This window comes from Oculina patagonica, chromosome 1 (genome assembly GCF_052425735.1).
Source record: "Oculina patagonica isolate OP01 chromosome 1, crgOcupat, whole genome shotgun sequence".
Lineage (NCBI taxonomy): Eukaryota > Metazoa > Cnidaria > Anthozoa > Scleractinia > Oculinidae > Oculina > Oculina patagonica.
Window position 1 is genome coordinate 11,598,882 of NC_135758.1, and position 27,804 is coordinate 11,626,685.

At 39.5% G+C, this 27,804-nt stretch overlaps 3 protein-coding genes across 4 annotated transcripts; 1 reads left to right on the plus strand and 2 right to left on the minus strand.

Annotated features, from left to right (window-relative positions):
• Positions 1-81: 81 nt before the first annotated feature.
• Positions 82-17,149, plus strand: LOC144656101 (uncharacterized). Of its 2 annotated transcripts, XM_078516335.1 has the most exons (14): positions 97-211; positions 351-670; positions 1,059-1,123; positions 1,299-1,415; positions 2,121-2,328; positions 3,141-3,246; positions 6,564-6,615; positions 6,742-6,843; positions 7,118-7,289; positions 12,782-12,888; positions 13,258-13,328; positions 14,386-14,451; positions 15,017-15,116; positions 16,124-17,149. In XM_078516335.1, exons 2-14 carry the CDS (start codon positions 373-375, stop codon positions 16,418-16,420), a joined length of 1,761 nt encoding a protein of 586 aa, XP_078372461.1. In that variant the 5' UTR covers positions 97-211; positions 351-372; the 3' UTR covers positions 16,421-17,149. The 2 variants fall into 2 exon arrangements, with proteins under 2 accessions (XP_078372455.1, XP_078372461.1); XM_078516329.1 differs by having other exon boundaries at positions 82-670.
• On the minus strand, positions 7,365-10,871 carry LOC144656157 (uncharacterized). The gene is made up of 3 exons (XM_078516391.1): positions 10,628-10,871; positions 9,080-10,257; positions 7,365-8,296 (listed from the first exon to the last, which is right to left on the minus strand). The coding sequence occupies exons 2-3, from the start codon at positions 10,253-10,255 to the stop codon at positions 7,967-7,969; spliced, it is 1,506 nt and encodes a 501-aa protein (XP_078372517.1). The 5' UTR covers positions 10,256-10,257; positions 10,628-10,871; the 3' UTR covers positions 7,365-7,966.
• A 1,340-nt stretch (positions 17,150-18,489) lies between the features above and the next one.
• LOC144645035 (uncharacterized) lies at positions 18,490-26,773 on the minus strand. Its single transcript, XM_078504541.1, has 3 exons — positions 26,444-26,773; positions 19,431-22,822; positions 18,490-18,903 (listed from the first exon to the last, which is right to left on the minus strand). Exons 1-3 carry the CDS (start codon positions 26,771-26,773, stop codon positions 18,891-18,893), a joined length of 3,735 nt encoding a protein of 1,244 aa, XP_078360667.1. The 3' UTR covers positions 18,490-18,890.
• Between the last annotated feature and the right edge of the window lie 1,031 nt (positions 26,774-27,804).

Consider the following 27,804-nt stretch of genomic DNA (forward strand, 5'->3'; position numbering starts at 1 on the left):
GTTTTGAATAATGAATACACCTGCCGCTATGGCCGAACCTCGTCTCCAGGATGAGGTTTAGACAGACATTCCTGGAACCGTGAGCAGTCTGGGTCCAAATCAATTGCAAGATGGCCGCCAACATTCAACAAAAACACGAAAGTGGCTAGAACGTTTCATCTGAAAATCGTGAAGCCTCTCCCTGTTGGAAATAGCGTTGGTCATTGCTAGAGTAAAGCTTAAAGCAGTTTAAGAAATCTTATATCGCCAGTGGCGGTTTTTGCTTGCAATGTGGCAAGCTAATATTAACGAAGAACGTCATGGCGGAGTTTGGAACAGACATCAACATGTTTTGTATGTGTTCTTTGTAGATCGTACACCAGATGGTTTCGAATGGAAGACGAGGAAGGCAAAGTGGAAAATTCGACAGAAGTTTCCGACGATGCTGCAGCGCAAAATGATAGAATCGCCGACTTGAACAGTCAAATAGACGAATTGAAACGCGAGCTTGATGCAGTGAAGAAGAAACTTCACAGGGTTGAGTTCGAGCGAGACAGCGCGCAGAGAAATGCAGACAACCTGAAAAGTGAAGTGAAGGAATTGAGCAAGAAGCTACAAGAAGAGAGGAAGAAGTCTGCTGAGAGCAGAAAGAGAAACAGTGATGCTCTGCGGACTGATGAAAAAAATCGTGGTAAGTTGATTTCTGGATTTGTTTGTTTTTCTGCCACTGTCGATACGTCTGTTTGTCTGTCAGCCTGGCCGTCCATGCAAAATTATGCCTACCTGTATATTCCTTTGTCCTTCCCTCCACCTGCCCACTTGCTCGCCTATCAACCCACTTACATGGATAAGCAACTGTGTGTCCACCTGCCTATCTGACTGTCTATTCATCTGTGGTCTGTCTGTCTGTCTGATTTTTTTTTTCAGGAAGGGGGGGGGGGGGGGGGGCAGTAGGGGAGGGTGTTTGGGGAGATGGGAGTGTAGTCTGACAACACTGTAGTTTTAGAGTACAAAGCTAATATAAACTGAAAATATGCACATACAATCATTCTGATTTTATCTTTTTTTAATATTTTTAGATGCGGAAGCTTCAAGTCTCAATCAAAAGAAAGACAGTCAACCGTCAGACTCTTCTGGTGCCCAGGTAAGAAATCACATAATTTTTTTATACTGAAATGAATATTTATTAAATATTATTTTTGACTATATTAGTTTAGGAAACAGAGGAGTACAATGCAGAAAACATCTGGTGAGCATTAAGTGCAAGAGCATATTCGATTAAGAAAATGTAATAATTGTGTTTTATAACACCTCTCTAGGACCTTCGAACATCATTAGAAGAAGCAGCTTCTGATGCTATGAACCAAAGTGGATTTGTGTATGATGAACGGACAGGACTGTACTATGACTGGAATACTGGTTACTATTATGACCCAGTAAGTTGAAGAAACAAAATTAACAGACATGCATGCTAACCTGTAAGGTGGGAGTCATACAGATAAATAATAGAATGGCCCAATGGGTTATTGTACTGGTCTCTGAATTGCACACCTGGTGCAAATAAGAGTGATGACTTTTTTAATGAACTGTTTGACAGTGTCTTACTCTGCCCAGTAGTATAAATGGCTAGAGTATTGACATAAAAGAATTTTGACTGAGGCCATGTTCTACTGCTGTGACACTGGGTAATCAATGTCATCATTTTTCCTTCTCCTTCCTCCTTCCTAAACAGCGAAGCCTGTTTGATAAACAAGGTCAATATTTTTGCCATATATAAGCAGACCATGATGTTTAATATCCATACAAAATTCCTGTGGATTGGCAGTCAGTGTAGATGGGAGAATAAAATTTTGTGGTCATTACATCAACCCTCCAAGTTAAGACCATTTTAGTCACCATGGCGACTAAAATTTTAGAGGTGGCAACTAAATTGGAACCGAAGTCACCAGCAAGGAGGATTGAAAGCGTGAGCTTAACTTAGCGACTCAAATTTTTCACTGGCGATCAAACTTAAGCAGTTGGTGCCCAAATGGCCACTGTAAGGACAAAAAAACACTTGGAGGGCTGTTACATGTATGTTGCTTATAACAATTTTAATAATAATTGATATTATTCAATAACTCTTTGTTTTAATTTTTCAGAATAGTCACCTTTACTATGAGAACACTACTGGAACTTACTATTATTATGATGAACCAAGTGCCACTTACAAGTTTCACTCCAAACTTGATTTATCCAGTAATCAAAAAGAAGTAGCAGAACACAAAGACGATAAAGAAGAAAAGCAGGAAAAAGAGAGTGGTGAAGAATGCAGCAGTGATGAAGAAGAAAATGATAAGGATTTGGAAGGTCTGCTATCATCATCATCATTATCATTGTCGTCATTGTCATTGCCACTGTTATTGTTACAAGATTCTTTAAAAAGAAAGTCTGAGAAAGATAATCAGTCAGTGACACAACCTACTTGCCCCAAAAATTCCCAAACTTTCCAAATAAAAATTGAACCACTGTAAATGTAAGACTTCCATGCACTGGTCACACCCTCCACCACTGAGCAGCAGGAGTTCTATTTCCTATGGCCGACATGTAGACCCCACATGGAGAATGTCGCCAGTGCAGGAAAGTAAGGTCATAGGTTCTGCTCCTGTTGGGAATCGTTTTTAGTATCTTGAGCCACTGATGGATTATTCATTGTACATGACTTGTACAAGCTGTAGTTCTTCAGGGCAATAAAAATAATCAAAAGGAAGTTGAGCCATGGGTTCATATACATGCCCGGCTCCCTGGTACAGTGCCCAAGCAAACAGAAAAAAAAATTGGCTTGTAAAGTTTATCTGTTGGTCAAAAGCAGGGTCGGGTAACAGCTCTCGTGAGGTCTCACATGAAAGGCTTGCTACCCTTTGGGAGAACAACAAAACAAATAACAGGAACAATGCCCCTAGCACTTAAAACAATAGCAACTGCTGTACTAGATGGCTAGTAGAATTACAAGCTTGCGAGAGCTGTTACACTTCTATTTGGATAACAGATACATTTTGTAGCAGTGTAGCAACTGCTATTTTAATTTGTAATGTTTGTTTCTGCGGCATGGTCTAAATGAAGGGGATCTTGACTTCATTAAAGGGTTATGATAACATATTATTTTATTTGTTTGTGTTCAGTTACAGAGGTACAGTTCCCCTGTATCAGGGCAATTGTAATCAAAGGTTCCAAAATAAAAGTGGGAAGCCTGTTTATAGTGACATACACTGGTGGAACAATTGGCAGGTAAGGAAATAAACATCTGATAGCAGTCATACAGGAATGATATGCTATTTAGTCTTTCCTTGCAGAAAAAGATAACAGAACACTGATATGTACTGTACCTTGTTTTTATACCTAATTGTACCTTTTTGGTACGCTTCGGCTGCATATCAGGCGAGTTTGGTCGAGCCATGGTTCGTATTTTGGCGAGACGCAGTCGAGCCAAAATACCCATGGCGAGACCAAACGAGCCTGATATGCAGCCGAAGCGTACCAAAAAGGTACGATTAGGTATTTACCGTACCCAAATTCAGCCAAAACTCGGGTTATATTTATCGCTCTGTTAAAGCCATGCTTGCAAGGTCTGCAAATTGTGTTGACTAGGTCTTCATCACTTTTACCAAGTTCTTCTGCCTTTTCTTCACTCGTTTGTTTAGAGTTTCATTCTCTAAATTTTCAAAATCTAAATAAAGCGAAAAAGTTGGAAATTCCAACTCCATTTTCTAGTCTGAATGTCTCAGTACTCATCGGCAAACATCGCGCAATTGACGAGCGCACTCAAGTTTAGTTTTGGCGGGAAAGTTTTTCTCTTTTTTACGACCGCTAAACACCACTTAATTTAAATTACGAAGTTCTGTTTTATTGGTAAACCTCATTTCAATTCATCGTACAGTAACACTACTTTACTTCAAAGTGTTACGGTTGCATCAAAACTTAAGGTGGCTCGACCCAGTTTTTTTCTAGCGATACCTAACAACTTTGAAACCCTGATACTTAAAGGGATTGATGTCAATGACAAAACTACTACATCACATGCATTACACATAGACTGAACTTCAATATGATATAAATGTTTTGGCGATCAGAATAAATATCACGTGGCAATGACGTCACAGAGGGTTTTGCTCTGAATCGATTTTTAGGCAGTAACCGCATTTTCTCTCGAGATCCTCCACGCTACGTATACCTTAGGTGTTTGCCTACATCTCAGTGGAGTTTCATCGAAATCTACAAGAGGAATTTTGAAATATCTTGGAATTTCTTTTTAGATGGTATAATTTATGCGTAAAATAAAGCCAAGACTTTATATAAAGAAATTTGCTTCTTTTTTATGTTTAATGAGAGGATTTAGCCCCCATTCCTTTTAGAAATGTCCCATTTACTACATCCAAACCTTTAGAAGAAAGTAGACTTGCGCGATTTCGAAATATATGAAATTATCTAAATCGGAGTAGAGCTCAATGTTTAGCTCTATTTACCATTTTTACGGCTACTTTTGCAAAAAAGCGATTATTTCAAAAACCCGTCGATAAATTTTTTCCAAAATTTTTCAGGGTGAAAAATAATCAGTACACCACACAATCCCTAAATTTCATGCTCATTGAAAATGTCTAAGGTTGTCTAAACTAAACGCAAAATTGAGTAAACATTGAAGCGATGTCCAAGTTTGAGATAATTTTGTGCTCTGGGATTTCCTTTTGTTTTGAGTTAAGCACAACATCGAATTCCTGTGCACCACGCGTGAAATGACTACGCTTGGCTACCTTCCGAAAGCTTTCCGAAATCTTTCCGAAATATGGAACAGTGGAAAAGAAATTGTCACGCATTAGCTTTTCTTGTTGGGTCGACGTCTTGGCTGAGATAAAAGTTAAAAATGCCAAGAACAAGAAGATTAGGTTTTTTCTCGTATTGAAGTGCTGCCACTTCTTTCAGTTGAACTTAAAAATGCAACAAGTAAACAATCTTTTCTAATAAATTCTGGACGCCAGATTCAGCTTGCTTATAATACGTGAAGTCTATTTTCTGTCCGTTTTACTTTTTTAAATGACCGAGGAGGCATAAAAAATAACCGGCTTTGAGTTTGGTGTTGTGTGACTGCTTTCTTCAGTTGGGAATGTATTCATTTACCCGTTATTGTTTACTTGAACTCGATGAGAATATTACCATATTCCGAACCATTTCGAAAAGCTTTCGGAGGGTAGCCAAGCGTGGTCATTACACGCGTGGTGCACAGGAATTCAATGTTGTGTTTAAATCGAAACAATAGGAAATCCCAGAGCACAAAATTATTCAAAACTTCGACAATTCGCTTCAATGTTTACTCAATTTTGCTTTTAGTTTAGACAACCTTAGATATTTTCAATGAGCATGAAATTTTGGGATTGTGTGGTGTACTGATTATTCGTCACCCTGAAAAAATTTGGAAAAAATTCATCGACAGGTTTTTGAAATAATCGCTTTTTTGTGAAAGTAGGCGGAAAATTTGTAAATAGAGGTAATCATTGAGCTTCACTATGATTCATATATTTCATATATTTCGAAATCGCGCAAGTTTTCTTTCTTCTAAAGGTTTGGATGTAGTATATAGGACATTTCTAAAAGGAATGGGGGCTAAATCCTCTCATTAAACCTAAAAAAGAAGCAAATTTCTTTATATGAAGTCTTGGCTTTATTTTACGCATAAATTATACCATCTAAAAAGAAATTCCAAGATATTTCAAAATTCCTCTTGTAGATTTCGATGAAACTCCACTGAGATGAAGGCAAACACCCAAAGTATACGTAGCGTGGAGGATCTCGATAGAAAATGCGGTTACCGCCTAAAAATCGATTAAAAGCAAAACCCTGTGTGACGTCATTGCCACGTGATATTCATTCTGATCGCCCAAAAATTTATATCATATTGAAGTTCAGTCTATGTGTAATGCATGTGATGTAGTAGTTTTGTCATTGACATCAATCCCTTTAAGTATCAGGGTTTCAAAGTTGTTAGGTATCGCTAGAAGAAAACTGGGTCGAGCCACCTTAATGACAGCCCTGATATACAGTAGAGGTGCGGGGGGAGGGGCGTGGTGGCCTAATGGTTAGCGTATTGGATCTGGATCGAGCGGTCCGGGTTCAAGCCCTGGCTGAGGTCATCGTGTTGTGTTCTTGGGCAAGACACTTTACTCATAGTGCCTCTCTCTATCCAGGTGTATAAATGTGTACCAGCCATTTCAATGCGGGGGGTAACCCTGTGATGAACTAGCATCCCATCCAGGGGGAAGTAGAAATACTTCTAGTTGCTTCATGCTAAAGAAACCAGGATAAACTCCAGACTGTATGGGCCACTAGGCTTGACACAGACTTTACAGTAGAGATATCACTAGTTCTTGGAATTAGTTTTCCAGGCTGTAAAGGAAAAAGTCAGTTTCTTAATGCAGTTGATTTTGTCTTTATGAGAAGAAATAGGCATTGAGGACTGATGATTTAAATGGAACTTGAGAAAACATCTTGTCTGGAACAGTAAAATCATGTCCCAATACAATCCAATTCAGGGATCATGTGATTTTCTGTTGCAGAGAGAAAGAAATGTCCCATGTTATAAGAATCCCGGATGTTGAAGTCAGCAAGGTATTTTAGCCACCTATACTTTATTGTGTATAAAATTTGAATTTCATATTTCCTAAATAATCTGTTTACAGTTTCATTGCTGCAATAATACCCTGTAAATACTATTGTGGTTTGAAATTCCTTCAGGTGCAGTGTAAGATTGAGTTTGACAAAGAAAGACGTCAGTTCTTCATCTGTGACATTGGTAGCAGAAATGGAACGTTTCTTAATGGAATGCGACTCTCTGAGGTATCAACAGTTTGTGATAAATATGATTATGATTCTTTTAAATAATTCTATAAAATTCAGCAACAAAGTAAACTACCCCCCCCCTACCCCCCCCTTCAACACCCATGCTTGTTAAAATAATTATTAGTTAATTATTTTTACTGTTTGTGGTGGATTTCATTTGACACAGTTATGTGAATTTGGTTGTACTGTTTCTTTAGAAAAATATCAATATTTCTGTTTTTTCTTCTAGTATTTTATAAACATCTGGTTTTTTTTTTGTCTGACATTACAGAGCAAGCAAAAGAGTGAGCAACATGTCATAACTCACGGAGATGAGCTTGCACTGGGAAGCACTACACTACATCTGCACATCCACCCAGGGACACAAACATGCGATTCCTGTGAGCCTGGTCAAGTACAGTCCCAGGCACATCAAGGGACATCATGTGCTTTGGATGATGAAGGTACATGTCAATAGGGGTTCTTTTCTGTGGGGGGAGTTTCATTCTTGTTTACATGAAGTAACCAACAATACTTGACCGACAGTGATGTCTTTATTATCTCAAACACTGTTCATGTTGTCAAACATTGTAAAAAAGGCTGATTTGCAATATAAATGTGCATGTGTGCTGTACAAATGTAGATGCAGAAGACCAAGTTAAGAAGTTTAGGGATTTTATTGTAAAGTAAGTTAAAGTTTAGTAAGAGTTAGCAGAGGCTAATTATTATTATTTTGATTTTGTATTTATTATTGGTCCTTATTTGCTGATTTACGTTTGTAATGTATCGTAAAAGTGGGTTGTTTTTATTAATACACTTTTACAGTTGACTTTTTTCTTTGTGCTTTGCTGCTTGTTCTAAAAGGACTCAAAATGTGGGCCATCTTTCCTGTGCACTGGTTTCTTATAGACGTTCATATACTTCTTAAAGTAATCACCAGCTCCGATCTTCATGTAGTAGACAGGCTTTATGTGCTGGGTCAGCTCCCAAAGTTCGGCAGACACGATACCCTCATGTTTTAATAAGCAATAAGTTAATATTTAGCTTTCATCATAAAAAAATTGAACCTTTTTTCTTATTGTGTAAACCATATATTAACTTCTTTGTACTTAAAACTAGTTTCTGTAACCGATACATGTTGTCAGGGCTTCTTTTGCTGGGCGCTCTTAAAGGATTGTAAAAGTGGGTCGTCTTTTTTGTACGCTTTCTTCTTGTGATAAAAGTCGAACACTTCGTCTTTTTTAATGGCGATCATCTCTCCATAGTCGATGTTTCCATCATTGTCAGTGTCCAGAATTCGCACCAGTTTTTTGAGTTGCTTTCTTGTCATGGGAATGCCGGCTTTCTTGACGCCGTTCATAAACTCCGCTCTTGAGATCTTTTTACTGTTGTCTTTGTCCAGCTGACGAAAGAAGTCCACCACTCGAAGACCTCTGAGTTCTATGTACTCCAACAGCAAATTGAGAACGTCCTGTAAGAAAATGTAAAACACAATTAAAATAATACACTTGACTGCAAGCGATGTGGGGCGCGCAGGAGTATTTATGCTTTCATTACTTTAGCTGGAAAATGATCGAGCACTCGGATGCTTCTGACGGAATAAACACAGTAGTCTGCCTCCATAATGGGCGGCGGTCACTGAATTTCAGTGGTTTCCCGCCAAAATGTGCATGTGCCGCATCAGTTACGGGCTTTCAGTTGTTTCTGCCATCATATGCTGCGTCCGTCGCGGCTACCATTCGTTTTCCGCCGAAAACTTGGAAAGTGGAAATGTGTTTTTCCCCGAGATTTATGAAAGTATTGTCTCTAAATTGGTGGTCAAAATCATTCCCTTTCCTTTCCTTTCCTTTCATTTTATTTCATTTAACTACAATCCACTTCCTTTCCCTTGACTAGTACTTTACTTTACTTCCCTCCCCTTCACTTGACTTGACTTTATATCATTTCATTTGGCGAGCTTACTACTCTCGAGTTGTTTTCGTTCTCTAGGTTCTACTGAACTTTCAGAAAGTCTAAAGTTTCCTATTTTGACGAGCGTACAGACTGAACACCGAAAACGTGTTTGTACCTTTATAATTTAAAATCGGATATACATGCGTTGGTATCGTGCATCTTATTAGCGTTAGCATGCAATCCTGGGCATCATTATCTGACTGAACATCGTTTTATTAAGTCTGATTGCGCCTGTATCGCTCATTCTTTGGAACCACATCAATTTAATAAAACATTGTGACTCTTTCTGTTCATTACTCACCACTTTTTTCTTCATTCTTTTCACTCTGTCTTTTCCTCTCATGGCTGTTCCGCACTGTACATTCAGATTAGCTCGCTCGTCCAGTACGTCCTCCAATAACTCTTCAAACTCTGCGTTTACTGGAATTTCATCGAAGTACAACTCTTCTATGGCGCTTTCCTTGTTCTTGGCTATGGCGCTTAAAATCTCGTAGGCACCCTGGCTCTGAAACGGGTTCTGACCAACTCGCAAGATCTGCAGTGTTGAATTTTGAGCTAGACCGTTCGCTAGGTGCTTCGCCCCGACAACAGAAATTCGATTACTGGAAATATCTAGTTCGTTCAAAGTGTTGTTCTGGCTAAGGGCTTCACCGATGGCTTTCGCGCCGTCGTCGGCAAAACCATTCCATGACAAGTCCAGGAATTTTAAAGCACAGTTGGTTCGCAGCCCGTAACCAATGGCAATGGCTCCTTGCCTTCGTAAGTGATTCCAGCTCAAGTCAAGATATTCCAATCCGACGTTTGCATCTATGGCTGGTCCCAGCAGCTGTCCCCCAAGCTCGCAGAAGCGGTTGTGACTCAGATTCAACGATTTTAGTGTATAGTTTTGTTTCATGGCTTCCACTATAGGCTCCGCGTCCTTTTCTTGAAAGCCGTTGTTGGACAGGTTAAGCTCAAGAAGTTCGGTGCTCTCCATTAACATTTCCGACATGGCATACGCCCCTTGTGTGCGCAGGTCATTCTGCGACACATCCAGTTCTGTAATGAACGGGTTCTCTGTCAGCATCTTGGCGATGTAAATAGCCCCGTCCGCGCTGATGGCGTTATCAGCGATGTTTAATGTCAAAACCTGCGTGTTTTGCATCAGTGCTACGGCCACCGCCTCCGCTCCTAGCGAGCCGAGGTTATAATGTTTTAAATTCATTTCGGGCTTGCCAAGCTGTCGAAGGAACGGCGTACAAGGGATCAAGCCAAGATTTTTACAAGCCGTGAGGTAATGCCCCTTTCCCTGCTTGTTGTCTTGTTCGGTGTCCTCTGCAAACTCGCTTTCTAAATCCGTGTCGTATTCACCATCACTACTCTCTGATATCTTTTCTGGAGGCACAAGTTCTTCGGTGATAACTTCGCCTTCTGTTTCCAGCGCTGAATGTGGCACTTGCCTAATGCAGTCTACTTGAACGGGGTACTTTATTGACATAGCTGTTTAAAATACAAATAAAGCAAAAATAACTTTTTTAATGGTCCGTTGCGTTAAACTTTAACTTCAATACGCTACTTAATTGCTGCGATGTAGTTGAATTATCATTGTCTATACACGAAGTTTCCAATTTAGAAACTGTCAAAATGTCAAAACTTTCCCTTTCTGTATACGAATATATTCCGAGTGCGAAACAAATATATCACTAAATAGAAGCTTACTCGAACACGTCAATCATTTTTCGTTTTTATTTTATTTTTGTATCTAATTCAAGTGCTTTACGTACTCCTCCTTGCGCTGAAAAATCGTCAAAGTTTTAAATAAAATAAAATGATAAAACAACATTAAAGCAATATATAATTATAGTTATACCTGGTCAAGTTGACTAGAGCCTTGTAGTTTTGTCTGTGTTTTTGAGAGCGCTCCAAATTTGATATATCCCCAGTGAAGGTTCGAAGTTCTAGTAAATCATAAATTGTTCAATGTAGTTCGACTTTCGAAGGCAAGTTAACTTCAAATATTATGCCTCAGTCCGTAAGATAAGTAGGCACACTTCGCTATGATTCAGCGAAATTTATCTATCGAGCGATTCGCAGATACGTGAAATCCTTAATCACTTAACATAAAGCGAGGGTATGCTAAATGACCGAGGCATTTAAACACTTCGTTGCCAAGGAAAACAGAAGCTACCGCTGAGAAGATGTAATATGAGTTAGGCGAAGAGAGCAGATATCAGCCAATGATATCTTGCACAAATACAAACTTTCATTGTCTGGAAATTGGCAAAGACATGAATCATTTATCGCTTATGTAAACTCCAGGCAGGTGGACTTGTTTTGTTTACCGATAGCATTTGAATTTATCAGGTTTTAAGGAACTTAAACCGATGAAAAAATACGATTTTTATTAAATGTTATAAAGTCAATACGACTTCGCCATTCAAGAATACGACTTTCGTAAAATGACTAGTTCTTTTTAAGTTTTAGAACGACCATGATAGCGGATATCACCAAGCTTGTAAACATAAAGATCCGTAAAAACAAGGCCCAATAAACTCGGTTTGCCCTCTTGCATTTTAAATTTTTCATTGTTAATTATCTTTCGTACTAAAAGCGCGTTATTCGTTAAAAAGCAAATAGTTGTCCAAAATAGATTGTTGATAACGACGGTTTTTCACAATAAATTTGTTTTGCTTCGTGCAATCATGTCAGTACATAAAAATTTTAGAGAGATTCTAGATTGCTTCTCGTATAAATAAATGCCAACACACCTGCTGCCCCTTAGGAGCCTGTCATAATTTATGCAAGCATTTGAATAAATTAGGGAGAACTTACATAGGCTCGTTGCATTATAAAGTGTCATCTGCTTGGTAAACGCTATTTTCTTCACAGCCTTGAACCCTTTTAAAACTAAAGCCGGGTTTACGCGGGCAATTTTTATGTGACAAATATATTTGATCGTTTAGATGACACAGCAATTATTTCTCGGCATTCTGAAGTTGGTGCGATGAGTCGTCTACACGAGCAATTTTTCGTATATGACAACTTTTATTTGTTACATAAAAGCTAACACGCCAGCTTGTCAACAAATATATTTGTCACATAAAAATTGGCCAATTTTCCTCCTTTACACGAGCAAATAAAAATTGTCACAAAAATTGCCACATAAAAATTGCTCGTGTCAACGAGCCTTTAATAAAGCTGCGCGTTTCTACGGTTTCAACTATAAAGATCTAGGAAATAGTCTTTCGTTCATTGTAGAGTGAAAAGGTATAGTTAATATGACAGACATGTTTGTTTTATTTGTCTGACTTAATCTACATGGGATCTTGATGTGAACATCTGGAAAAAAATAGAAATCGAATTTTCTTTACCTCGTTTTAGCCGTCCAAATACGTCACTTCCGGGTCGGTGGTCAAAGACCGCGCAAAGTGAGGAGCTGGAGCTAGTCGGGCCCATTCTCCTCCTCAAAGCCCTTTCGTTTCTCTTAGCCAGCGGGACCTTGGCACGAGAAAAGAAGGGCTCTGGGGATATAGGATTTTCGAATTAATTCGACCTTTTTTGATTGGCCGTTTGAAACAAAGAATCCTTGAACGGAAGTAAAAAACGCAATGACTATCATAAATTCTTTTGGAACATCATGTCTGCATACATGAAGACCGGGAGTCTTCGATTCTAGGACTTGAAATGCTGTGTCTTCTACGCCCCCGTTTTTCGTGCCACGGACCCGCCGGCTAAGAGAAACGAAAAAGGGCTATGGGGACGAGAATGAGTCGAGCCGTGAAGTGAACGATGAAAACGTATTCGATTTTTTTACAGCGTTCACTTCAGAATCACACGTAGATTTGGTCAAGCAAATATGTTTGTTTGTTTGTATGTATGTATGTTTGTTTGCTTGTTTGTTTGTTTAATTGATTCAGTTACTATTTGAGAGATTGGTTGGTTGATTCATTCATTCAGTCGGTCGGTCGATTACTTATTTGGTTGCTTGGCTGATTGACATTGTTTGATTTTATTTGTTTCGCAGTCTGTATCACCAAAGTAGTTCAAGGAGACAGATCATTGAATTCATTGTCAGTACAAGAGCAGAGAAAGTCAGAACTAAAGAGAATCAAAAGGGCGTACGCCTTAGAGGTGAGCCACTTCTGTTTTTTTAAGGACGTAGAGTCGATACTTGCATCAGTACAGGACAAGTGATAGCAAGTTAAAGTCTGCGTTCGGGCCTAGTGGTCCATCAAGCCGGAGCAGCATCAATTTTGATGTAGCATCAAAAGTATTTCTACTCCTCCTTGATTGGTATGCTAGTCTTTCGCACCCATTTATACACCTGGGTTGAGAGAGAGGCACTTTGTGAGTTAAATGTCTTGCCCAAGAACACAAGGGCTCGAACCCGGACAGCTCGATCCAGGGTCCAGCGATCTCACCTTGCTTAAAACAAAAATCTCTCTTAGTTTGAAAATTTATCGATTGAAAAGGTTGCTTATGTGTTATGGCTTGTTTCAGGAAACTTCGTACTGCGAACCAGCGATCGATACAACTCTTGCTGGAAAATACAAAGATCGTGCTGTGGTCAGGTTAGTATCAATCAAAGCAGCGACTCCTGATCTCTCTCCAATTCTCCACTTAGGGGCCAACTATTTTACCTCTGAGGAGAGGGTTAGGTGATTTTGAAAAAAACAAACCTGCAAGACCATCGTCCCCCCAAAAATTCGTGCATGTACAGTTGGCTAAAAAAAAAATCACGCCCACACCAGATCACTCAACCCCCTGCCTCAGAAGTAAAAGGGTTGACCCCTTTATACAGTCAACTCTCTCTAAGACGGACACCTTCGGGACCGGCGCAACTGTCCGTCTTAGAGAGGTGTCCGTTTTGTAGAGAGTCGAGGTAACGTGACACCAGTAATTCTGAGATAATAAAGCTAAACCTTTGCACAATGCAACAAACCTTTACTAATTGCAACAAGACTAAAATAATAAAAGGCCGTATTTGCTTGTTAAAGCAAAAATTGAGAGCTACAAACTGTAATACTGTAAGTAGAAAACGACCTCTTTAGTGCCCATACACGTAAGCAGAGAAGTAATCCGTTAAAGCGTCATTATTTCTGGTTAGTAAGCTTGGTATAGACGTATCCTTAGGGCGCTGACTAACTTTGCTTTAGGTCGATACGACGTTTCGAAGTATTTTCAACAATAAAGCATGATGAAAAACACTTCTCAAGTGTCCGTTAATAATTTCAAAGTGTCCCTTGTCCGTCTTAGAGAGGTGCCCGTCTTATAGAGGTGTCCGTTAAGAGAGAGTTGACTGTATGCTGATTGTTTTCGGTCTGAATCACGTTTTCTTACAATTGACTGAACCCAGGTTGCTATGAAAGTACCTCACGCGACATATCCTTATTCTTGTGTGTCGCCGATGCACGTTTCTCTTTCGTAAAAGGTTGATGCCATTTTAGCGACACGTTGACTAAGTCTGATCAAAGTGCTCGAGTTTTTTTTTTTATTGGACAATAAAATTCGGAAGAGATTAACGAAACTGGCCGCATTTCAGCCTTTTTTTCTGTTGTCAAAGTAGAATGCTTCTAAAGTTTCAGCTCTGACCTCATAATAATTTCCTATGCCTTTTTTTATGGTTAGACGTACAAAAGTCGGGAGTGATGTTCCTGTTGTGATTGCTGACGATGCTCCTTCATCGGTTCACAGGTAATGTATTCACTTAAATCGATAACCCGTCCTCGTCTATCTACTCGTAATTGTTAGCCGATAACGCACCTTGCCTTTCTGTAGTGCAGCTATTTAACTCACGTGACTAACACGCGGCATCGTCATGTCAACCGATGTAGTCTATCATGCGCATCAGGGAGCACTTTAAAGTCACCAACGACAACCGGAAGTCAAATGTTGTCTTTGTTTGCTCGTATTATCGACGTCTCTTTAAAAACATAAAGTTATAATTTCTAAAGCGAGAGCTTCCAACTCACCGAGTTTAAGTGCGCCAAAAGCAAATGAATTCTTTATACGGTTCGAAAACATTTTCGCTTATGCTCCATTGATATTCACGTTAACATTGTTTTTGTTTGTTCTTTGTTCGCGATTTTCTTAGAATAGTTTAAGAGCGTGTTCCCAAAGTCTAGAATGGTTCACTTGTGTTTAATTGTCTTGGAATACACTGATCTTGCAATGGCATCCTAGTTCTTTAGAATGTTCCTTTACCTTTAAAAAGATGCTAGCATCTGTGCAGGTTCTCACTTGATATGTTTGTTTTCAGACCAATCAGTACGGGGAATGTTGGACGGCAAATGTTGGAAAAGATGGGTTGGAAAGAAGGAGAGGGACTAGGACGAGAGGGAGCGGGTCGCCGGGAACCAGTAAGTATTGTGTTTTAATCGTAGAAAGCTAACTAGGCAAATGTCTGATTTATATAAGTTTGGTCAGATAACACGCTGTTTGATTGGCTGTAAAGTATTTTCGTAAGGTGAACTAAAGCCCCGGTCAAACGGTCATGATAGTTGATGATAGTTGATGAGAGTTCCAACTATCACGCGCGTTTGAACACGAACTATCATGCACTATCATCAACTATCATGCAGTTTGGACGTGCTCAAATTCGACATGATAGTTGATGATAGTTTTTACCGTTTGATCGCGGGGATGATAGTTTATCGGTCAGTGGTTCAGTCAAAGACGGGCTCAATCCAAGATTCATGGCTTCCGCAAAGGAAATTCTATCGTTCGTCGAAGAAGAAAACCGAAATTTAGATTAATATTTGGACTATAGTGAAGCTGAAAACGAGAAAGTAAGTGGGAAGAAGAATAGTAAAAACAGCGTCGAGAAAGCACTGAAAATATCACTGCCAAATGCAAGAGATGGCGTGAAAGCATCGGAAACAAGGAAAAAACATGAAAACATTTCTGCACCGAATGATAGTGGAGTTGAGATCGAGAAAAGCAAAAATGAAATGCGCGAGCGCATTGCGTGATTTCGACAAACTATCATCAACTATCATGGAGCGTTTGATCGCAAACATGATAGTCAATATGATAGTGAACGATAGTTGGAAGCAGCGAACTATCATCAACTATCACGACCGTTTGATCGAGGCTTAACTATGTTTGTGCAGCGCACTGCGAAATATCGTACAATTCTTCTTCAGCACACTAGCTTACAAACGTCTGTTATGTACGGATGACTGATAACAAAGACATTCCGACCACATATGGGCATCGCGTCAATTTGTTTAATAATGAACAATAGCTGATTTCTGATTTTTTGATGAAGAATTTGTTTCTGTTAGAAGTAGTGTTTGAATGGGACAACTGGCTTAGTTTTTGCATTTTTCAATCAATGTAAACCACTTTAAATCCGTTTTCGCAGGTAATTGTTGAAGTTCGTGACAATCTCCGAGGTCTGGGTATGGGTGTAAAACGAAGCATCGATGACGTAGAAGGAAAGAGTTACATCCGAGCTAAAACACGCGAAAGGTTTGGACAGGCAGCTCTCGTCACTTCCGGTCCACAGCGATTTGTCGCCGCTGACACAACTCAAGTAGAGAAAGCAGCTTCGCCGATTTCAGACATAAATCATGAACCAAAGCTACCGGAGCAACCGAACAGCAATCAAGCAACTTCGCAAACAAGCAACGCAAAAGCAGTGGATATTTTTGCTGAGTAACAGTTGAAAATCAAGATAACGTGGCAATGATATTGCAGCCATAAATGGTATCGTGGGCGCACATTAAACGCAAAGCACGAAATGCGTACAATATCGGCGGAAAGGTGGTTTGTCAACCGTGACTTTTTAAATGCTGATTGAAACTCAGTCTTATAATCATTCAGCATCAGACAGAGAAGGAATACTAGTCGGTTTTCGCTCTCTTTTTTGCTCCAGGCTTGATCAGGATATAATAAGCCCTGGGTTGGCACAGAGTTTGAAAATCTGTAGACTTAGGTCGTATTCTTTTGAGACTAACCGTTTTAACCGGAACTGTTTTTGGTTGATATTTGAAGTATCCCGATAAAACATTTCTCCAGCCGCTTTCGGTTGAAACGGTGGATAACCGTTCGGTCTTGTTCGAGCTTTCAGCTGTTCTGTAAAATCGTTGTCAACTAGTCGAAATTCCATTTATAAATTTATGACTTCCATCGTTTTACTGCGTCTACGGAAAGGAGAGAACAATAACGTGCAGAAAACTTATGGAAAGTCTGAGTTTTCCTGTAAAGCCCCTGAGCATCAATACAAACAGAAGGAAATAATTGCTACTGAGAAATTGTCTTGATATGTAACGAAATTCTTAGGTACTATAAAAGGGATGATATAAATAAGAGAGATTTACATATTGACACCTTAAACAAGGTGCATTTATTTACACTGAGGTTGCGATAGGTAGAATAATAAAACAATTTGTAAATATATCTGTTTTGTAATAATAGGTACTTCATTAATAGAACTTTGTCAGAGATTGAAAGTGTTAGGATACAGCACAGGTGCCCGAGCCGTTGTCTTCGATGTACGTGACCTTAGGGACCTTCAGATCGGAGTACGAGTGCCAGATTCAGTACAGATACGAATTATGCTTTCGATTGTCACACTACACACCAATTTCGAACCAAAAAAGCCTTCTTTTCAACTGGGTTGCAACAGGGATGCGCGAGGGCTCTAGTAACGTAACGGTACTACTCGTACTCAATCCGTCATGAAGGTCCCTATTTTTGTTTGCGACTGCGTTACGATTATGTTGTTGGAAATTTTTTAAGTGCCCGAATCGCGCTTTGCGGAGGTATCAACAATGCACTGGGGTCACTATTTTTGCAGGTTTGCTTTAAATACAGCGGGAGCCGCACACACGGGCTCCTGCTTAGATAAAACTACAACGCGCGCAGCACCCTGCAACCTCTCCCCCGCCCCACCCCAACCCTCTACCAACCTCAGGCCGGCTCACTTCAGTACTCCAAGTATTGAGCGTCTACGTTACCCCATAGGTGTCACTCCTTGTTGCATTTTGGGTTTGTGACATAGTCACGCAACCGTTGTCGCACATACTGGACTGGACTGGACTGGACTGGACTGGGAGTGACAACAGAATTCTGTATTTGTTATGAAACCGGAAGGGGCGTTGGATTTTTTTTTTCGTTTGACCACTGTGTTGTGAGCTCTGGGACATTCCCGCCCGTTTTTCAAGATTTCCGCACGTCATTTCCAGACTCCATTGGGTGGTTACACTTTCGGGCAAAAGAACTTTTCTCCGTTAGGTAAAAGTTTTAAAATTTTATGTCGCTGTAAAATCCATTCCCCTCGCCCTTGCTCTGGTAACCTAAAAAGCACGGAGAGCCGCAGATAACCCATATATGGACAGCGTATAATTTTACTCACTGAAACTCGTGCTATCTAGAACCTGAGAGACATTTAAAATATGCACCCCCTCTGCTCTAATAAGATGGCTGAACCTGATGCGTGAATGCGCTCAGGAGCACGGTAAGGCCGCGAGTCAACGGACAGCAAGACACTGTACCACCTAACATAATGCGGGACCTCTAGGCCGAAAATTGGGCAATTTAATAAAGTCTTATCGTGCGTGTTTTGCATTTTTCTTCGCCAGACTTGGCATATATTCTTGGGTTGGTGTCCCAATCGTTTTGACAGAAAAACCGACACAAAATCTCAAAAGATGACGTCACAGACATGCTTGATATAAAGATTCTTATTTCAGGCAAAAGCAATGTGCTGTCTGAATGAGTTTTGACCACTTGAAGAAAAAACTGCTAAATTAAGTTTTTTATTGTTTTCGTTGGTCGTTACATGAAGGGTACAGTGTTTTAAAGACTTAAGATAAAGCAAAGGTAAATAACAGCATTTTAACAAATAAGGTTTATGCTAATGATGTGGTATATAAAATCTAAACGGCCTTAGAGGCTCCTAACACAGGCCAAAAACTAACGTTCCAAAACCTTGATATGTACACCGTTTAAATCTTTATTTTGACTGCATTGCCCTTAATTTCACGTTGTGTTTGCGTGATTAAAAGCTCAGACGATCATGGTATATCTTTTTTTGAAGCAGCGATAGTACAATACAAACATACAAGTCATTTCCGTTACAGGCCTTTGTGCTTGACGTTTGCCTCGAAGGGTCCACAGATTACTTCTTAGCTCTTGCACCTACAAAGGAATTCGAATAATTTTAGTTATAACCAGCTCACTTGAGACAAACCATAACAAAAGTGTTGTCAGTTTTTGCCACTCCTCCCTAGGCCCTGTTTAGAGTGTTTCATGCATTAGAGTTTAATTTGTTCTTATTTTTCGTTTTCTTTGAGGGGGGCAGGGCGGGGGCAGGCAGAAAAATATGAAAATAGGTTACCTATCTTTCCTTGCTTAACCTAACTCGTACATTGTTATACTATCAAAACTGCGTTTCCAGACTAGTACTGTCATGTTACTTTGTCAAAAGGAGAGGTTTAAACAGAAACAAAGTGCTTGCGCTAACACCACTGAAGTTTTGTTAGTTACAAGCAATTACAACCAAAGTTGAGGACACTTCCCAACAGCAATGATTAATCCATTTTTTTTTTAAGGTTAAACGTCACCTTTCAAAAGAAACCGTACTGAAGCTAATGAAAAAGCAAGGTTTTGACTTTTTTTTACTGTTAAAGAAAGAATCGAAATTGATTTATTTTTAAACAACTTACTCTTTTCCAAACTCAAATGTCACGTTGTCTCCGATCAGCATAAAGGGTGCCCACTGTCTTACGTCTGAATAGCCATTACTTCTCATCCACTTCATTGTCTCGTGGAGACATTCGCTGGTACTTTCCCCGCGAACAAGGTGCTCGTAAAAACGACTCATGAACTGCTCCGTTGCAGTGTCCTCTATGGCCCACAGTGCCACCAACACTGAGCGTGCACCGGATCCCAAGAACGCTCGAGCTATTCCAACAACTCCCTCAGCTCGAATCTGTCCCTTCCCACTGTGACAACAGCTAAGTACGACAAGCTTAGCTCTAAGTTGAACACAAGAAATGTCAGACATTGTCAATAGGTAGTCTTCTTCTTGAGGAGTTTTGTTTGGAGTATATACAGGAGACAGTGCGATTTCTCCTCTTTCGGCATCACCATGCGCTGCAAAATGTATCAGACTCGCTGAATGTATCCTTTGCAGTACCGCCTGCTTAGTTGCGTGCTCTGCTAGCAAAGGCTCGACACCAAGCAGTTGTCCAATCATCTCTGCTTCCTTTCCTGCACAAGGCAGTCGTAAAATGTTTTTAAGACGTTCTCTGTAACGCACCCGACCAACCTTAGGATCACCCACTATGAGTGCGCCACTCTGACTGTGATAGTCTGCTGGACTCTCCTGGATAAGCTTCAGAGTCGTCAAAGAAGGGACGCTGCGTATCATGAAACTCTCTGAGAGATATTTCCCATTTTCATCGAGTAAAGCTGCAAATGGAACTTTATACAAGGATTTATCAGGAACAATGATGATTTCAGAATTTTCAAGAAAATCAGCCACAGGAGTGATGAGCATTTTATAACACAGAGATAGTTTTAGTTCCTGTTCTTTGTTTTCGTTGCCATCATTTGCTGCTCGAGAAACTGGAAGGCTGTTGTCGAAAGGTGTTGTAGCACTTGGCTGACTGCCGTTTAGAGATCGATCTTCACAATGCCTATCCTGTAACGAGCGAAAACTTCTGAAGCTTATATTTAAAAAGTCGTCCAAATTTGATCCATTGTTAAACTTATTTTCATTCACCATTTCTGTGATGAAATGTATACCACCGCTTGGTTTGAGGATCCAAAGACGTATACATTGACCATAATATGAAATGTACAGACAAGTAGAGTTCCTTTCCTTCTTCATTACCTTTTCAATTCCAATCCACGACTGGGGACTTGCCGAGAACTGTTTTTCAACACAGTACTGCGCTGACATTAAGTCTCCAAGAGCTCTGGCACGTGCCAGATCTTGGACATAAAGGGCTTGATTAGGATATCCTGCGACACAAAACAACTCAGTTAAGGATCTGTAGAGAAGAGAGTTCTTTTCTGTAAAAGAAATCTTAAACTGATCGTTGTCTCCAAGGAAACCATGTAAATCTTCGCACTTTTTAATACTAGGGAGGAGATAACAAAATGCTTGGTGGAATTTTCCTTGTGCTAACTTCAAGAACGCCAAATTGTAGAGATTAAGAATCTCCTCTTCACAATATCCAATATTTGTGCTGAAAGCAAGTGCCTTCTCAAGACATTCTTCAGCCTTGACAAAATCTCCAAGAGACATGAACACAGTCCCTAGTCTTCCATAACATGATGCCTCTCCTTGTCTATCACCAATTTCCACTTTGATAGCAAGTGCTTTCTCAATATATTTCTTTGCCTTGTCATAATCACCAATTGATATAAACAAAACTCCTAAGTTTCCATAAACTGCTGCTTCGCCTCCTTGATCACCAATTTTTCTTTCGATCTGAAGTGCTTTTTCGAGATATTCCACTGCCTCGGCATATTTATCAAGCTTTAAAGACAAACTTCCCAGGTTTCCGTAGTTAGTTGCTTCTCCTAGTCTGTTACCAATAGCTCTTTGGATCGCTAGTGCTTTTTCGAAACATTCTTCGGCTTTAACATATTCTCCAATCGATAAAAAGAGTTGTCCCAGGTTTGAATAATTTCCTGCTTCTCCTTCTCTGTCACCAATTTGTAACCTGATTCCAATTGCTTTCAGGAGACATTCTTCAGCCTTGGCATATTCTCCACGATTTAGATACACGGCTCCTAAGTTTCCATAAACGTCCGATGCTCCTTTTTTGTCACCAATATCGCTACTAATCGCAAGTGATTTCTCGAGGTATTCTTCTGCCGTGGTATATTCACCAAGATTTACATACACAGTCCCTAGGTTTCCATAGCCTGCTGCCTCTCCTTGCCTGTCGCCAATCTCTTTACTGATCGCGAGTGCTTTTTCGATATACCCCACAGCCTTGGCATATTCATTAGTAAATATAAAGACAGTTCCTAGGTTTGTATAACACGAGGCTTGGACTTGCCTGTCTCCAATTTTTTCTTGGATCACAAGTGCTCTTTTGAGGTATTCTTCAGCCCTGACATATTCACCAAGAGTTCGCAACACAATTCCGAGGATTACGTAACTTGCTGCTTCTCCTGTTCTGTCACCAATTTTTATTTGAATCGCTATTGCTTTCTCAATATATTCTTGCGTCTTAGCATATTCACCGCGGGATCGAAACACAGTTGCTAGGTTTCCGTAACATCTTCCTTTTAATTTTTCAACCCTATCACCCCTTTCGTTGCTAAGTGCAAGCGCTTTCTCAAGGTACTCTTCAGCTTTGCCATATTCACCAAGATACATAAACACAGTTCCTAGGTTCCCGTAATCGGCTGCTTGTCCGTGTGTATCACCAATTTCTATTTTCATCGCTAGCGCTTTCTCGATGTACTCTTTAGCCTTGTTGTATTGACCAAGAGAGCGAAACAAAACTCCCAGGTTTCCATTACACCAGGCTTCTCCTTTTCTGTCATTAATTTCTGTTGTGATAGCAAGTGCTTCCTTGATATAATCTGCAGCCTTGACAAATTGGAAACGGGAAGAAAACACAAGGCCAATTTGTTGACAGGCGTAGGCTTCTCCTTTTCTGTCGCCAGTTTCTTTCGCAATGTTAATTGCTCTCTCATATAGCTCTTTTGCCTCTTCATATTTACTTTGATGGAACAAAAGTTTTGCCAGTGTTATACTCATCTTGCCCTCCTTTACTTTTTTACCACATTCGCGATGCATTTTAAGTATTTTCCTGCCGTATTGTACTGCATTTGTGTAATCATGGATAACAAATGACACTCGGAATAATGCAGTGTATATCAGGTGAAAAAGTTCTCCGACAAATTTCGAATTCTTATCCAGTACATCTTCGTTTCCGACCACTATATTAAGAATAATCAAGCATTCCTTGCATAATTCGATGGCTTTGAGTCCGCGATAGGTGTTACAAAGGAAACAAGCAACTAGTATTCCAATCCGGATGGCTTCTAAAACGTCTTGTACTGTTTCCATGATAGAGCGAGGACTCTTCTTTAAGCCACATGCAAATGAAAAATAATAGAAAATGAATAGTTTAAAACCAGCTACTTTCCTAATTATCCTCAGTCTTGGCTGCGATTATATAAAACTCTTGAACGTAATATATCAGTGTTTCAATGCGAACTCTAAGCACCAAGAAGAGAGTTGAAAATGCGACGCGCAGCGGAGTATTTTTGACGAACTTCGGGGTGTTTGGATAGCCGATGAAAAACTGCCTCGAGTGTTTGATATATCTTCTAAATCAAAACAAAAACTACAGAGTAAACGGAGAAATTAAAATCGTACATATCTATGATAACTAAGATCAGGTATCCAAACCTCCTTCACGGTTATGATTTTCTTTGTTTTACCTTGATGATTTATTAATGAGTTTGAGAATGACATTTTATTCACGAGTTAGCTCGTAGAGCCTCTGATTGACAGTAGGACGAACGAAAAAAAGAAAACTGAAAGACGCAGACGTGGTCCGCTGTCTCTCTGAATAATCCTTAAGCTACGTACCTCTGGAAATTTGAGAGAAATATCCATCTGTTTTCTTTCCATGTCTCCGTTTTGTTATTTTAACACAGTGAACATGAATGCGTCAAACCGGTAAAGCTTGCATAAGATAGCATGACTCAATGTAAAAGAATTTCAGTTTCATGCAGCTCCTAACCTTTCATTCGTGTCTCTACGCTAATCCCTTGTTTAATGATTATCAACTTGAAGTCGATAAAGGTAAATAAGTCGTTTTAGCGAATCTGGAAAGTTTAACAAGAAGACAACTCTATCAAACTTAAATTCGCAGAAAATCGATTCATTGATATTTGGCAATTGCAGGTGGCTTCTGACCTTCCCTTACTCTCCTTCTAGGAGGTGAATTTAGCGACAATATTTGTAAAATTTGTTTGAGACTGGTGGTCGGATGCAGCTGATGGTTGTTTTCCATGACATGTCTGGTACTTAGTTACGATGTAATTAATTGCAGCTTTTTTACTGAAGAACGTCGTGCTTGGTCGGTCGTATTCTACTGTGCTTAACTGATCTCAATTGACAATGGGTATAGTAGAAGAAGAAGAAGAAGAAGAAAAACTTTATTTACCCACGGAATCCCATTCATCAGTTAATGGTCTTCCAGAGATCCGTGCTCTAATATAATTACAATTTAAAATAAATAATGAATTCAAATATGTGTAGAATCTATAAATATATATATTAATAATTAACAATTCTCTTAAAAATATTTAGGTCTTTCGATTTTTTGACTTCTACAGGAAGTGCATTCCATGCTACTACTCCGTTATAGGCGAGGCTCCTTTTAAGGAACTCTGTGTTAGGTTTTGGAACACATAGGTTTATATGGCAGCCTCTAGTTTCATAGTGATGAGTCTCTCTAACTGGAATGAAGTTTCGTGCCAACGAGTGTGGTGCCAGATTGTTGGCAATTTTGTACATAGTTGTTACTTTTTGTTGGTACCAGCGATCTTCTAGAGGCTGCCATCCTAGGTCCTTTCTTAGATCAGCAGATCTGACTTCATAGCCAGACCTAGTGATAATTCTTGCTGCTCGATTTTGTAGTCTTTGTAATTTTGTCCGTAACCCTTTATCACATGTGTGCCAAACAGGCGAGCAGTAATCAAAGTGAGGTTGTATAATTGATTTATAGATTTGATTTAAAGAATCATTAGGGAGTATTTCACGGGTTCGCCTTAGGACACCTAAGCCCTTGCTAACTTTTTTACTAATATTAGAAACATGTTCCTTCCAAGTAAGGTTTTCATCTAAGGTGACACCCAGCGACACTGTTTTTTCAACTCGTTTTAGATTGGTATCTCCAATCTTTAGGTTTAGGTCTAAATTTGCGTGATTTAGCCTTTTTCTAGAGCCAATTATCATATATTCAGTTTTTACCACATTAATACTGAGGCGATTTGCATCAAGCCAATTTTCTAGTTGTTTTAGGTCTTCATTCAATTTAAGCTCAATAGAATGGGTATCGATGCCACTTGATGTTATGCTGGTATCATCAGCATACATACTTGGAATGGAATAAGTTAAGCAACCAGGCAAATCATTTATGTATAGTAAGAAAAGTAGAGGGCCCAGTATAGAGCCTTGAGGGACTCCACATTTTATATTTTCACAGTTGGATATGTTGCCATTAGTATAACAATATTGCGTTCTATTAGTTAGATACGATCTAAACCATTTTAATTCGTTTGCTATTATGCCATAACTTTGCATTTTTTTAATTAAAATATCATGGTCAACTGTGTCAAAGGCCTTTTTAAGGTCCAGGAAAACAGCAACATTAATTTTACCTTCATCCATATTTTTTAACCAAACAATGGTATCTTTAAGCAAGGCTGTTAGTGTTGAGTTTAATGGTCTGAACCCTGACTGGTGATCTGAGAGAATATTATTTTCTTCTAGATATTTATAAATTTGGGAGAAAATTATTTTTTCGATAATTTTTGAGACTATTGGTAGGATGGAGATTGGTCTGTAGTTACTTGGATCACATCTATCTTTAGACTTATACTTGGGAAGTACTTTAGCGACCTTCCAATCATCAGGAAAGATGCCACTTGAAATTGAGGCATTAAAGATGTGGGAGAGTGGCGTGGAAATAACATTACAGGCAAGCTTGAAAATCGATGCCGGGAGCTTGTCTAGACCAGTAGCTTTGTTTGCTGAGAGTTTTCTGATGGTTTCTTCAACTATGTTGCAATTTATTTGCTCAAATTTAAAGGATTGTGATCTTTCTGTATGGAGTTCTATGGAATCATGGTTAGGAGTAGGTAGATGTTCTGCAAGAGATGGTCCAATGTTTACAAAATATTTATTGAGCAGATTTGCAATTTCTTTGGGGTCAGTAATGTCATCTTCATTCGCCTTTAGCTTATTAATTCGGATTACTTTCGATGTTTTACTCATAGCTGCATTTAAGACTTTCCAGGTGTTTTTTATATCATTGCAACTTTCATTTATCTTATTTATGAAGTAATCACGTTTAGTTTCCTTCATTTTCCTGTTTAGTTCGTTTTTGGCTTTGCGATAAGCGTTCCAGTTCGCTTGGGAGTTATTTTTTACGGCTCGTTTCTTCAAGGCATCCCTATGAAACATAAGCTTTTTAAGCTCGAAGCTAAGCCACGGCACCCCTTTATTTCTCAAATATCTGGCTTTAACTGGCGCATGCAGATTAAGAATATTGGTGAAAATATTATTAAAGATTGACCATTTTTTGTTTGGATCATCAGAAGATTCGATTGTGTCCCAGGGTGCTTCAGTTAGATCGTTTAAGAATGAGGCTTTATCAAAGTTTTTAAAGCTTCTTTTTTCTATTATTCTAGGTTGCCCCCTTGGGGAAACTAAGCGGCGAACAGTATAAATAAGACTATGGTCGCTAATTGAAATATGGCACACACCGCTCTTGTATATATGTTGAGGCGAGTTAGTAATTATATGGTCAATCAGAGATTTGGATGTTTTAGTTATGCGGGTTGGTTGTTTAATTAGTTGCTTATATTGATATTCATCGTAAAGTGATAGCAACCTTTTCGTATGTAAACTTGCATTAGCTTCTAATAAGTTGCAGTTAAAATCACCAAGTATCACGGATTCCTTATTTACATTATCTAGTTTAGCTAAGAGTGCATCAAGTTTGTCGAAGAGGTCGAGGTCAGATCCTGGAGGTCGGTACCATGTGCTAACACAAAATGGCTGGGTAAATTTAGCTGAGATTTCGATGGTTAGTGACTCCAGGTGTACACATCCAAGATCTTCCCTCTCGACAAAAGCAATGTTTTCTTTAATATACATAGCTACACCGCCTCCTTGACGGTTGCGATCTTTACGTATTATGCTATAGCCTGGTAGTGCTACTTCATTGTCATTGATCGATTCATCAAGTCTTGTTTCATTAATTGCAAGTATGTCAAGGGAGTTGTTCTCCATTAACATTTTAAGCTCGTCGATATGTTTTATGAGACTTGTGATGTTCAGGCTAGCTATTTTGAAACCTTTTAACTTATTAATTTCATGAAGAGGGTGAGGACTTGTTTTGGAATTAATTTCGGCAGGAGAATTTGCACCTTTATCAATATACTTATTAGTAGGAGTCTCACCTAATAACGGAGTAGTAGCCATAGGCGATCAATTTTGGCGAGAAAGATATTTCAGCATGTTCGTGGCCAGCTGTTTGGTTCCCGACATGTTTAGGTGAAGTCCGCTTCTGTTTAGGTGGCTTTCATCAATGTTATCATTGGAGATCCAGCCCCAGCCTCGTTGAGCGCAGAACTTTTGTAGGCGTTTGTTTGCATCAGCAATCTTCGGGTTGAGATTTGCGTCATCGGATCTGTTTATTATTTGTGAAAAGGCTATTTCAATGTGTGGATGGTCGTGATTGATGTTTTGTGCTATGTCGACGAGGGAGTCGGCAACTTGTTGTGGAGATTTGGTCTGAATGTCGTTTGTGCCTGTGTGAATGATGATCGATTTAGGTTTGTTTCGAACTGTTGGTTTTATGTAGTCAGCAATGTCAGCTGTCTGAGCACCAGGAAACGATCTAATAAAGACATTACAGCCGGCTCTCTTCTTCATCTTATAGCCTTGTAGATGTTTGATGATTGAGTCACCGATAATGACAGCGGAGTTAGTTATTGAAGATCTCTCTGGTTGGGGTTCCGAAGGCTGTTTTTTGGTATTTTTGCTGGGTTTGGTAGCTTCTCGCGTTGAGCTTGAGGGTGCACGCTCCTTTGGGATTTGAGTCTTTGATTTAGTTGTTTTGGAATATGGTACATCTTGCCACTCTGGTTGAATCGAGTTCGCTGGATGTTCCTTTTTTCCAGAATCATTTGTGTTTAGTTCTTCGTGCAGGAGGCGTAGAGCAGTGATTAAACTTAGACGTTCATTCTCCAGGTCGCGTATTTTAACCCCGAGATTGCATTTTAACCCTTTTTCGCTGGAAGAAAACTGAAATGACCATTTCGATA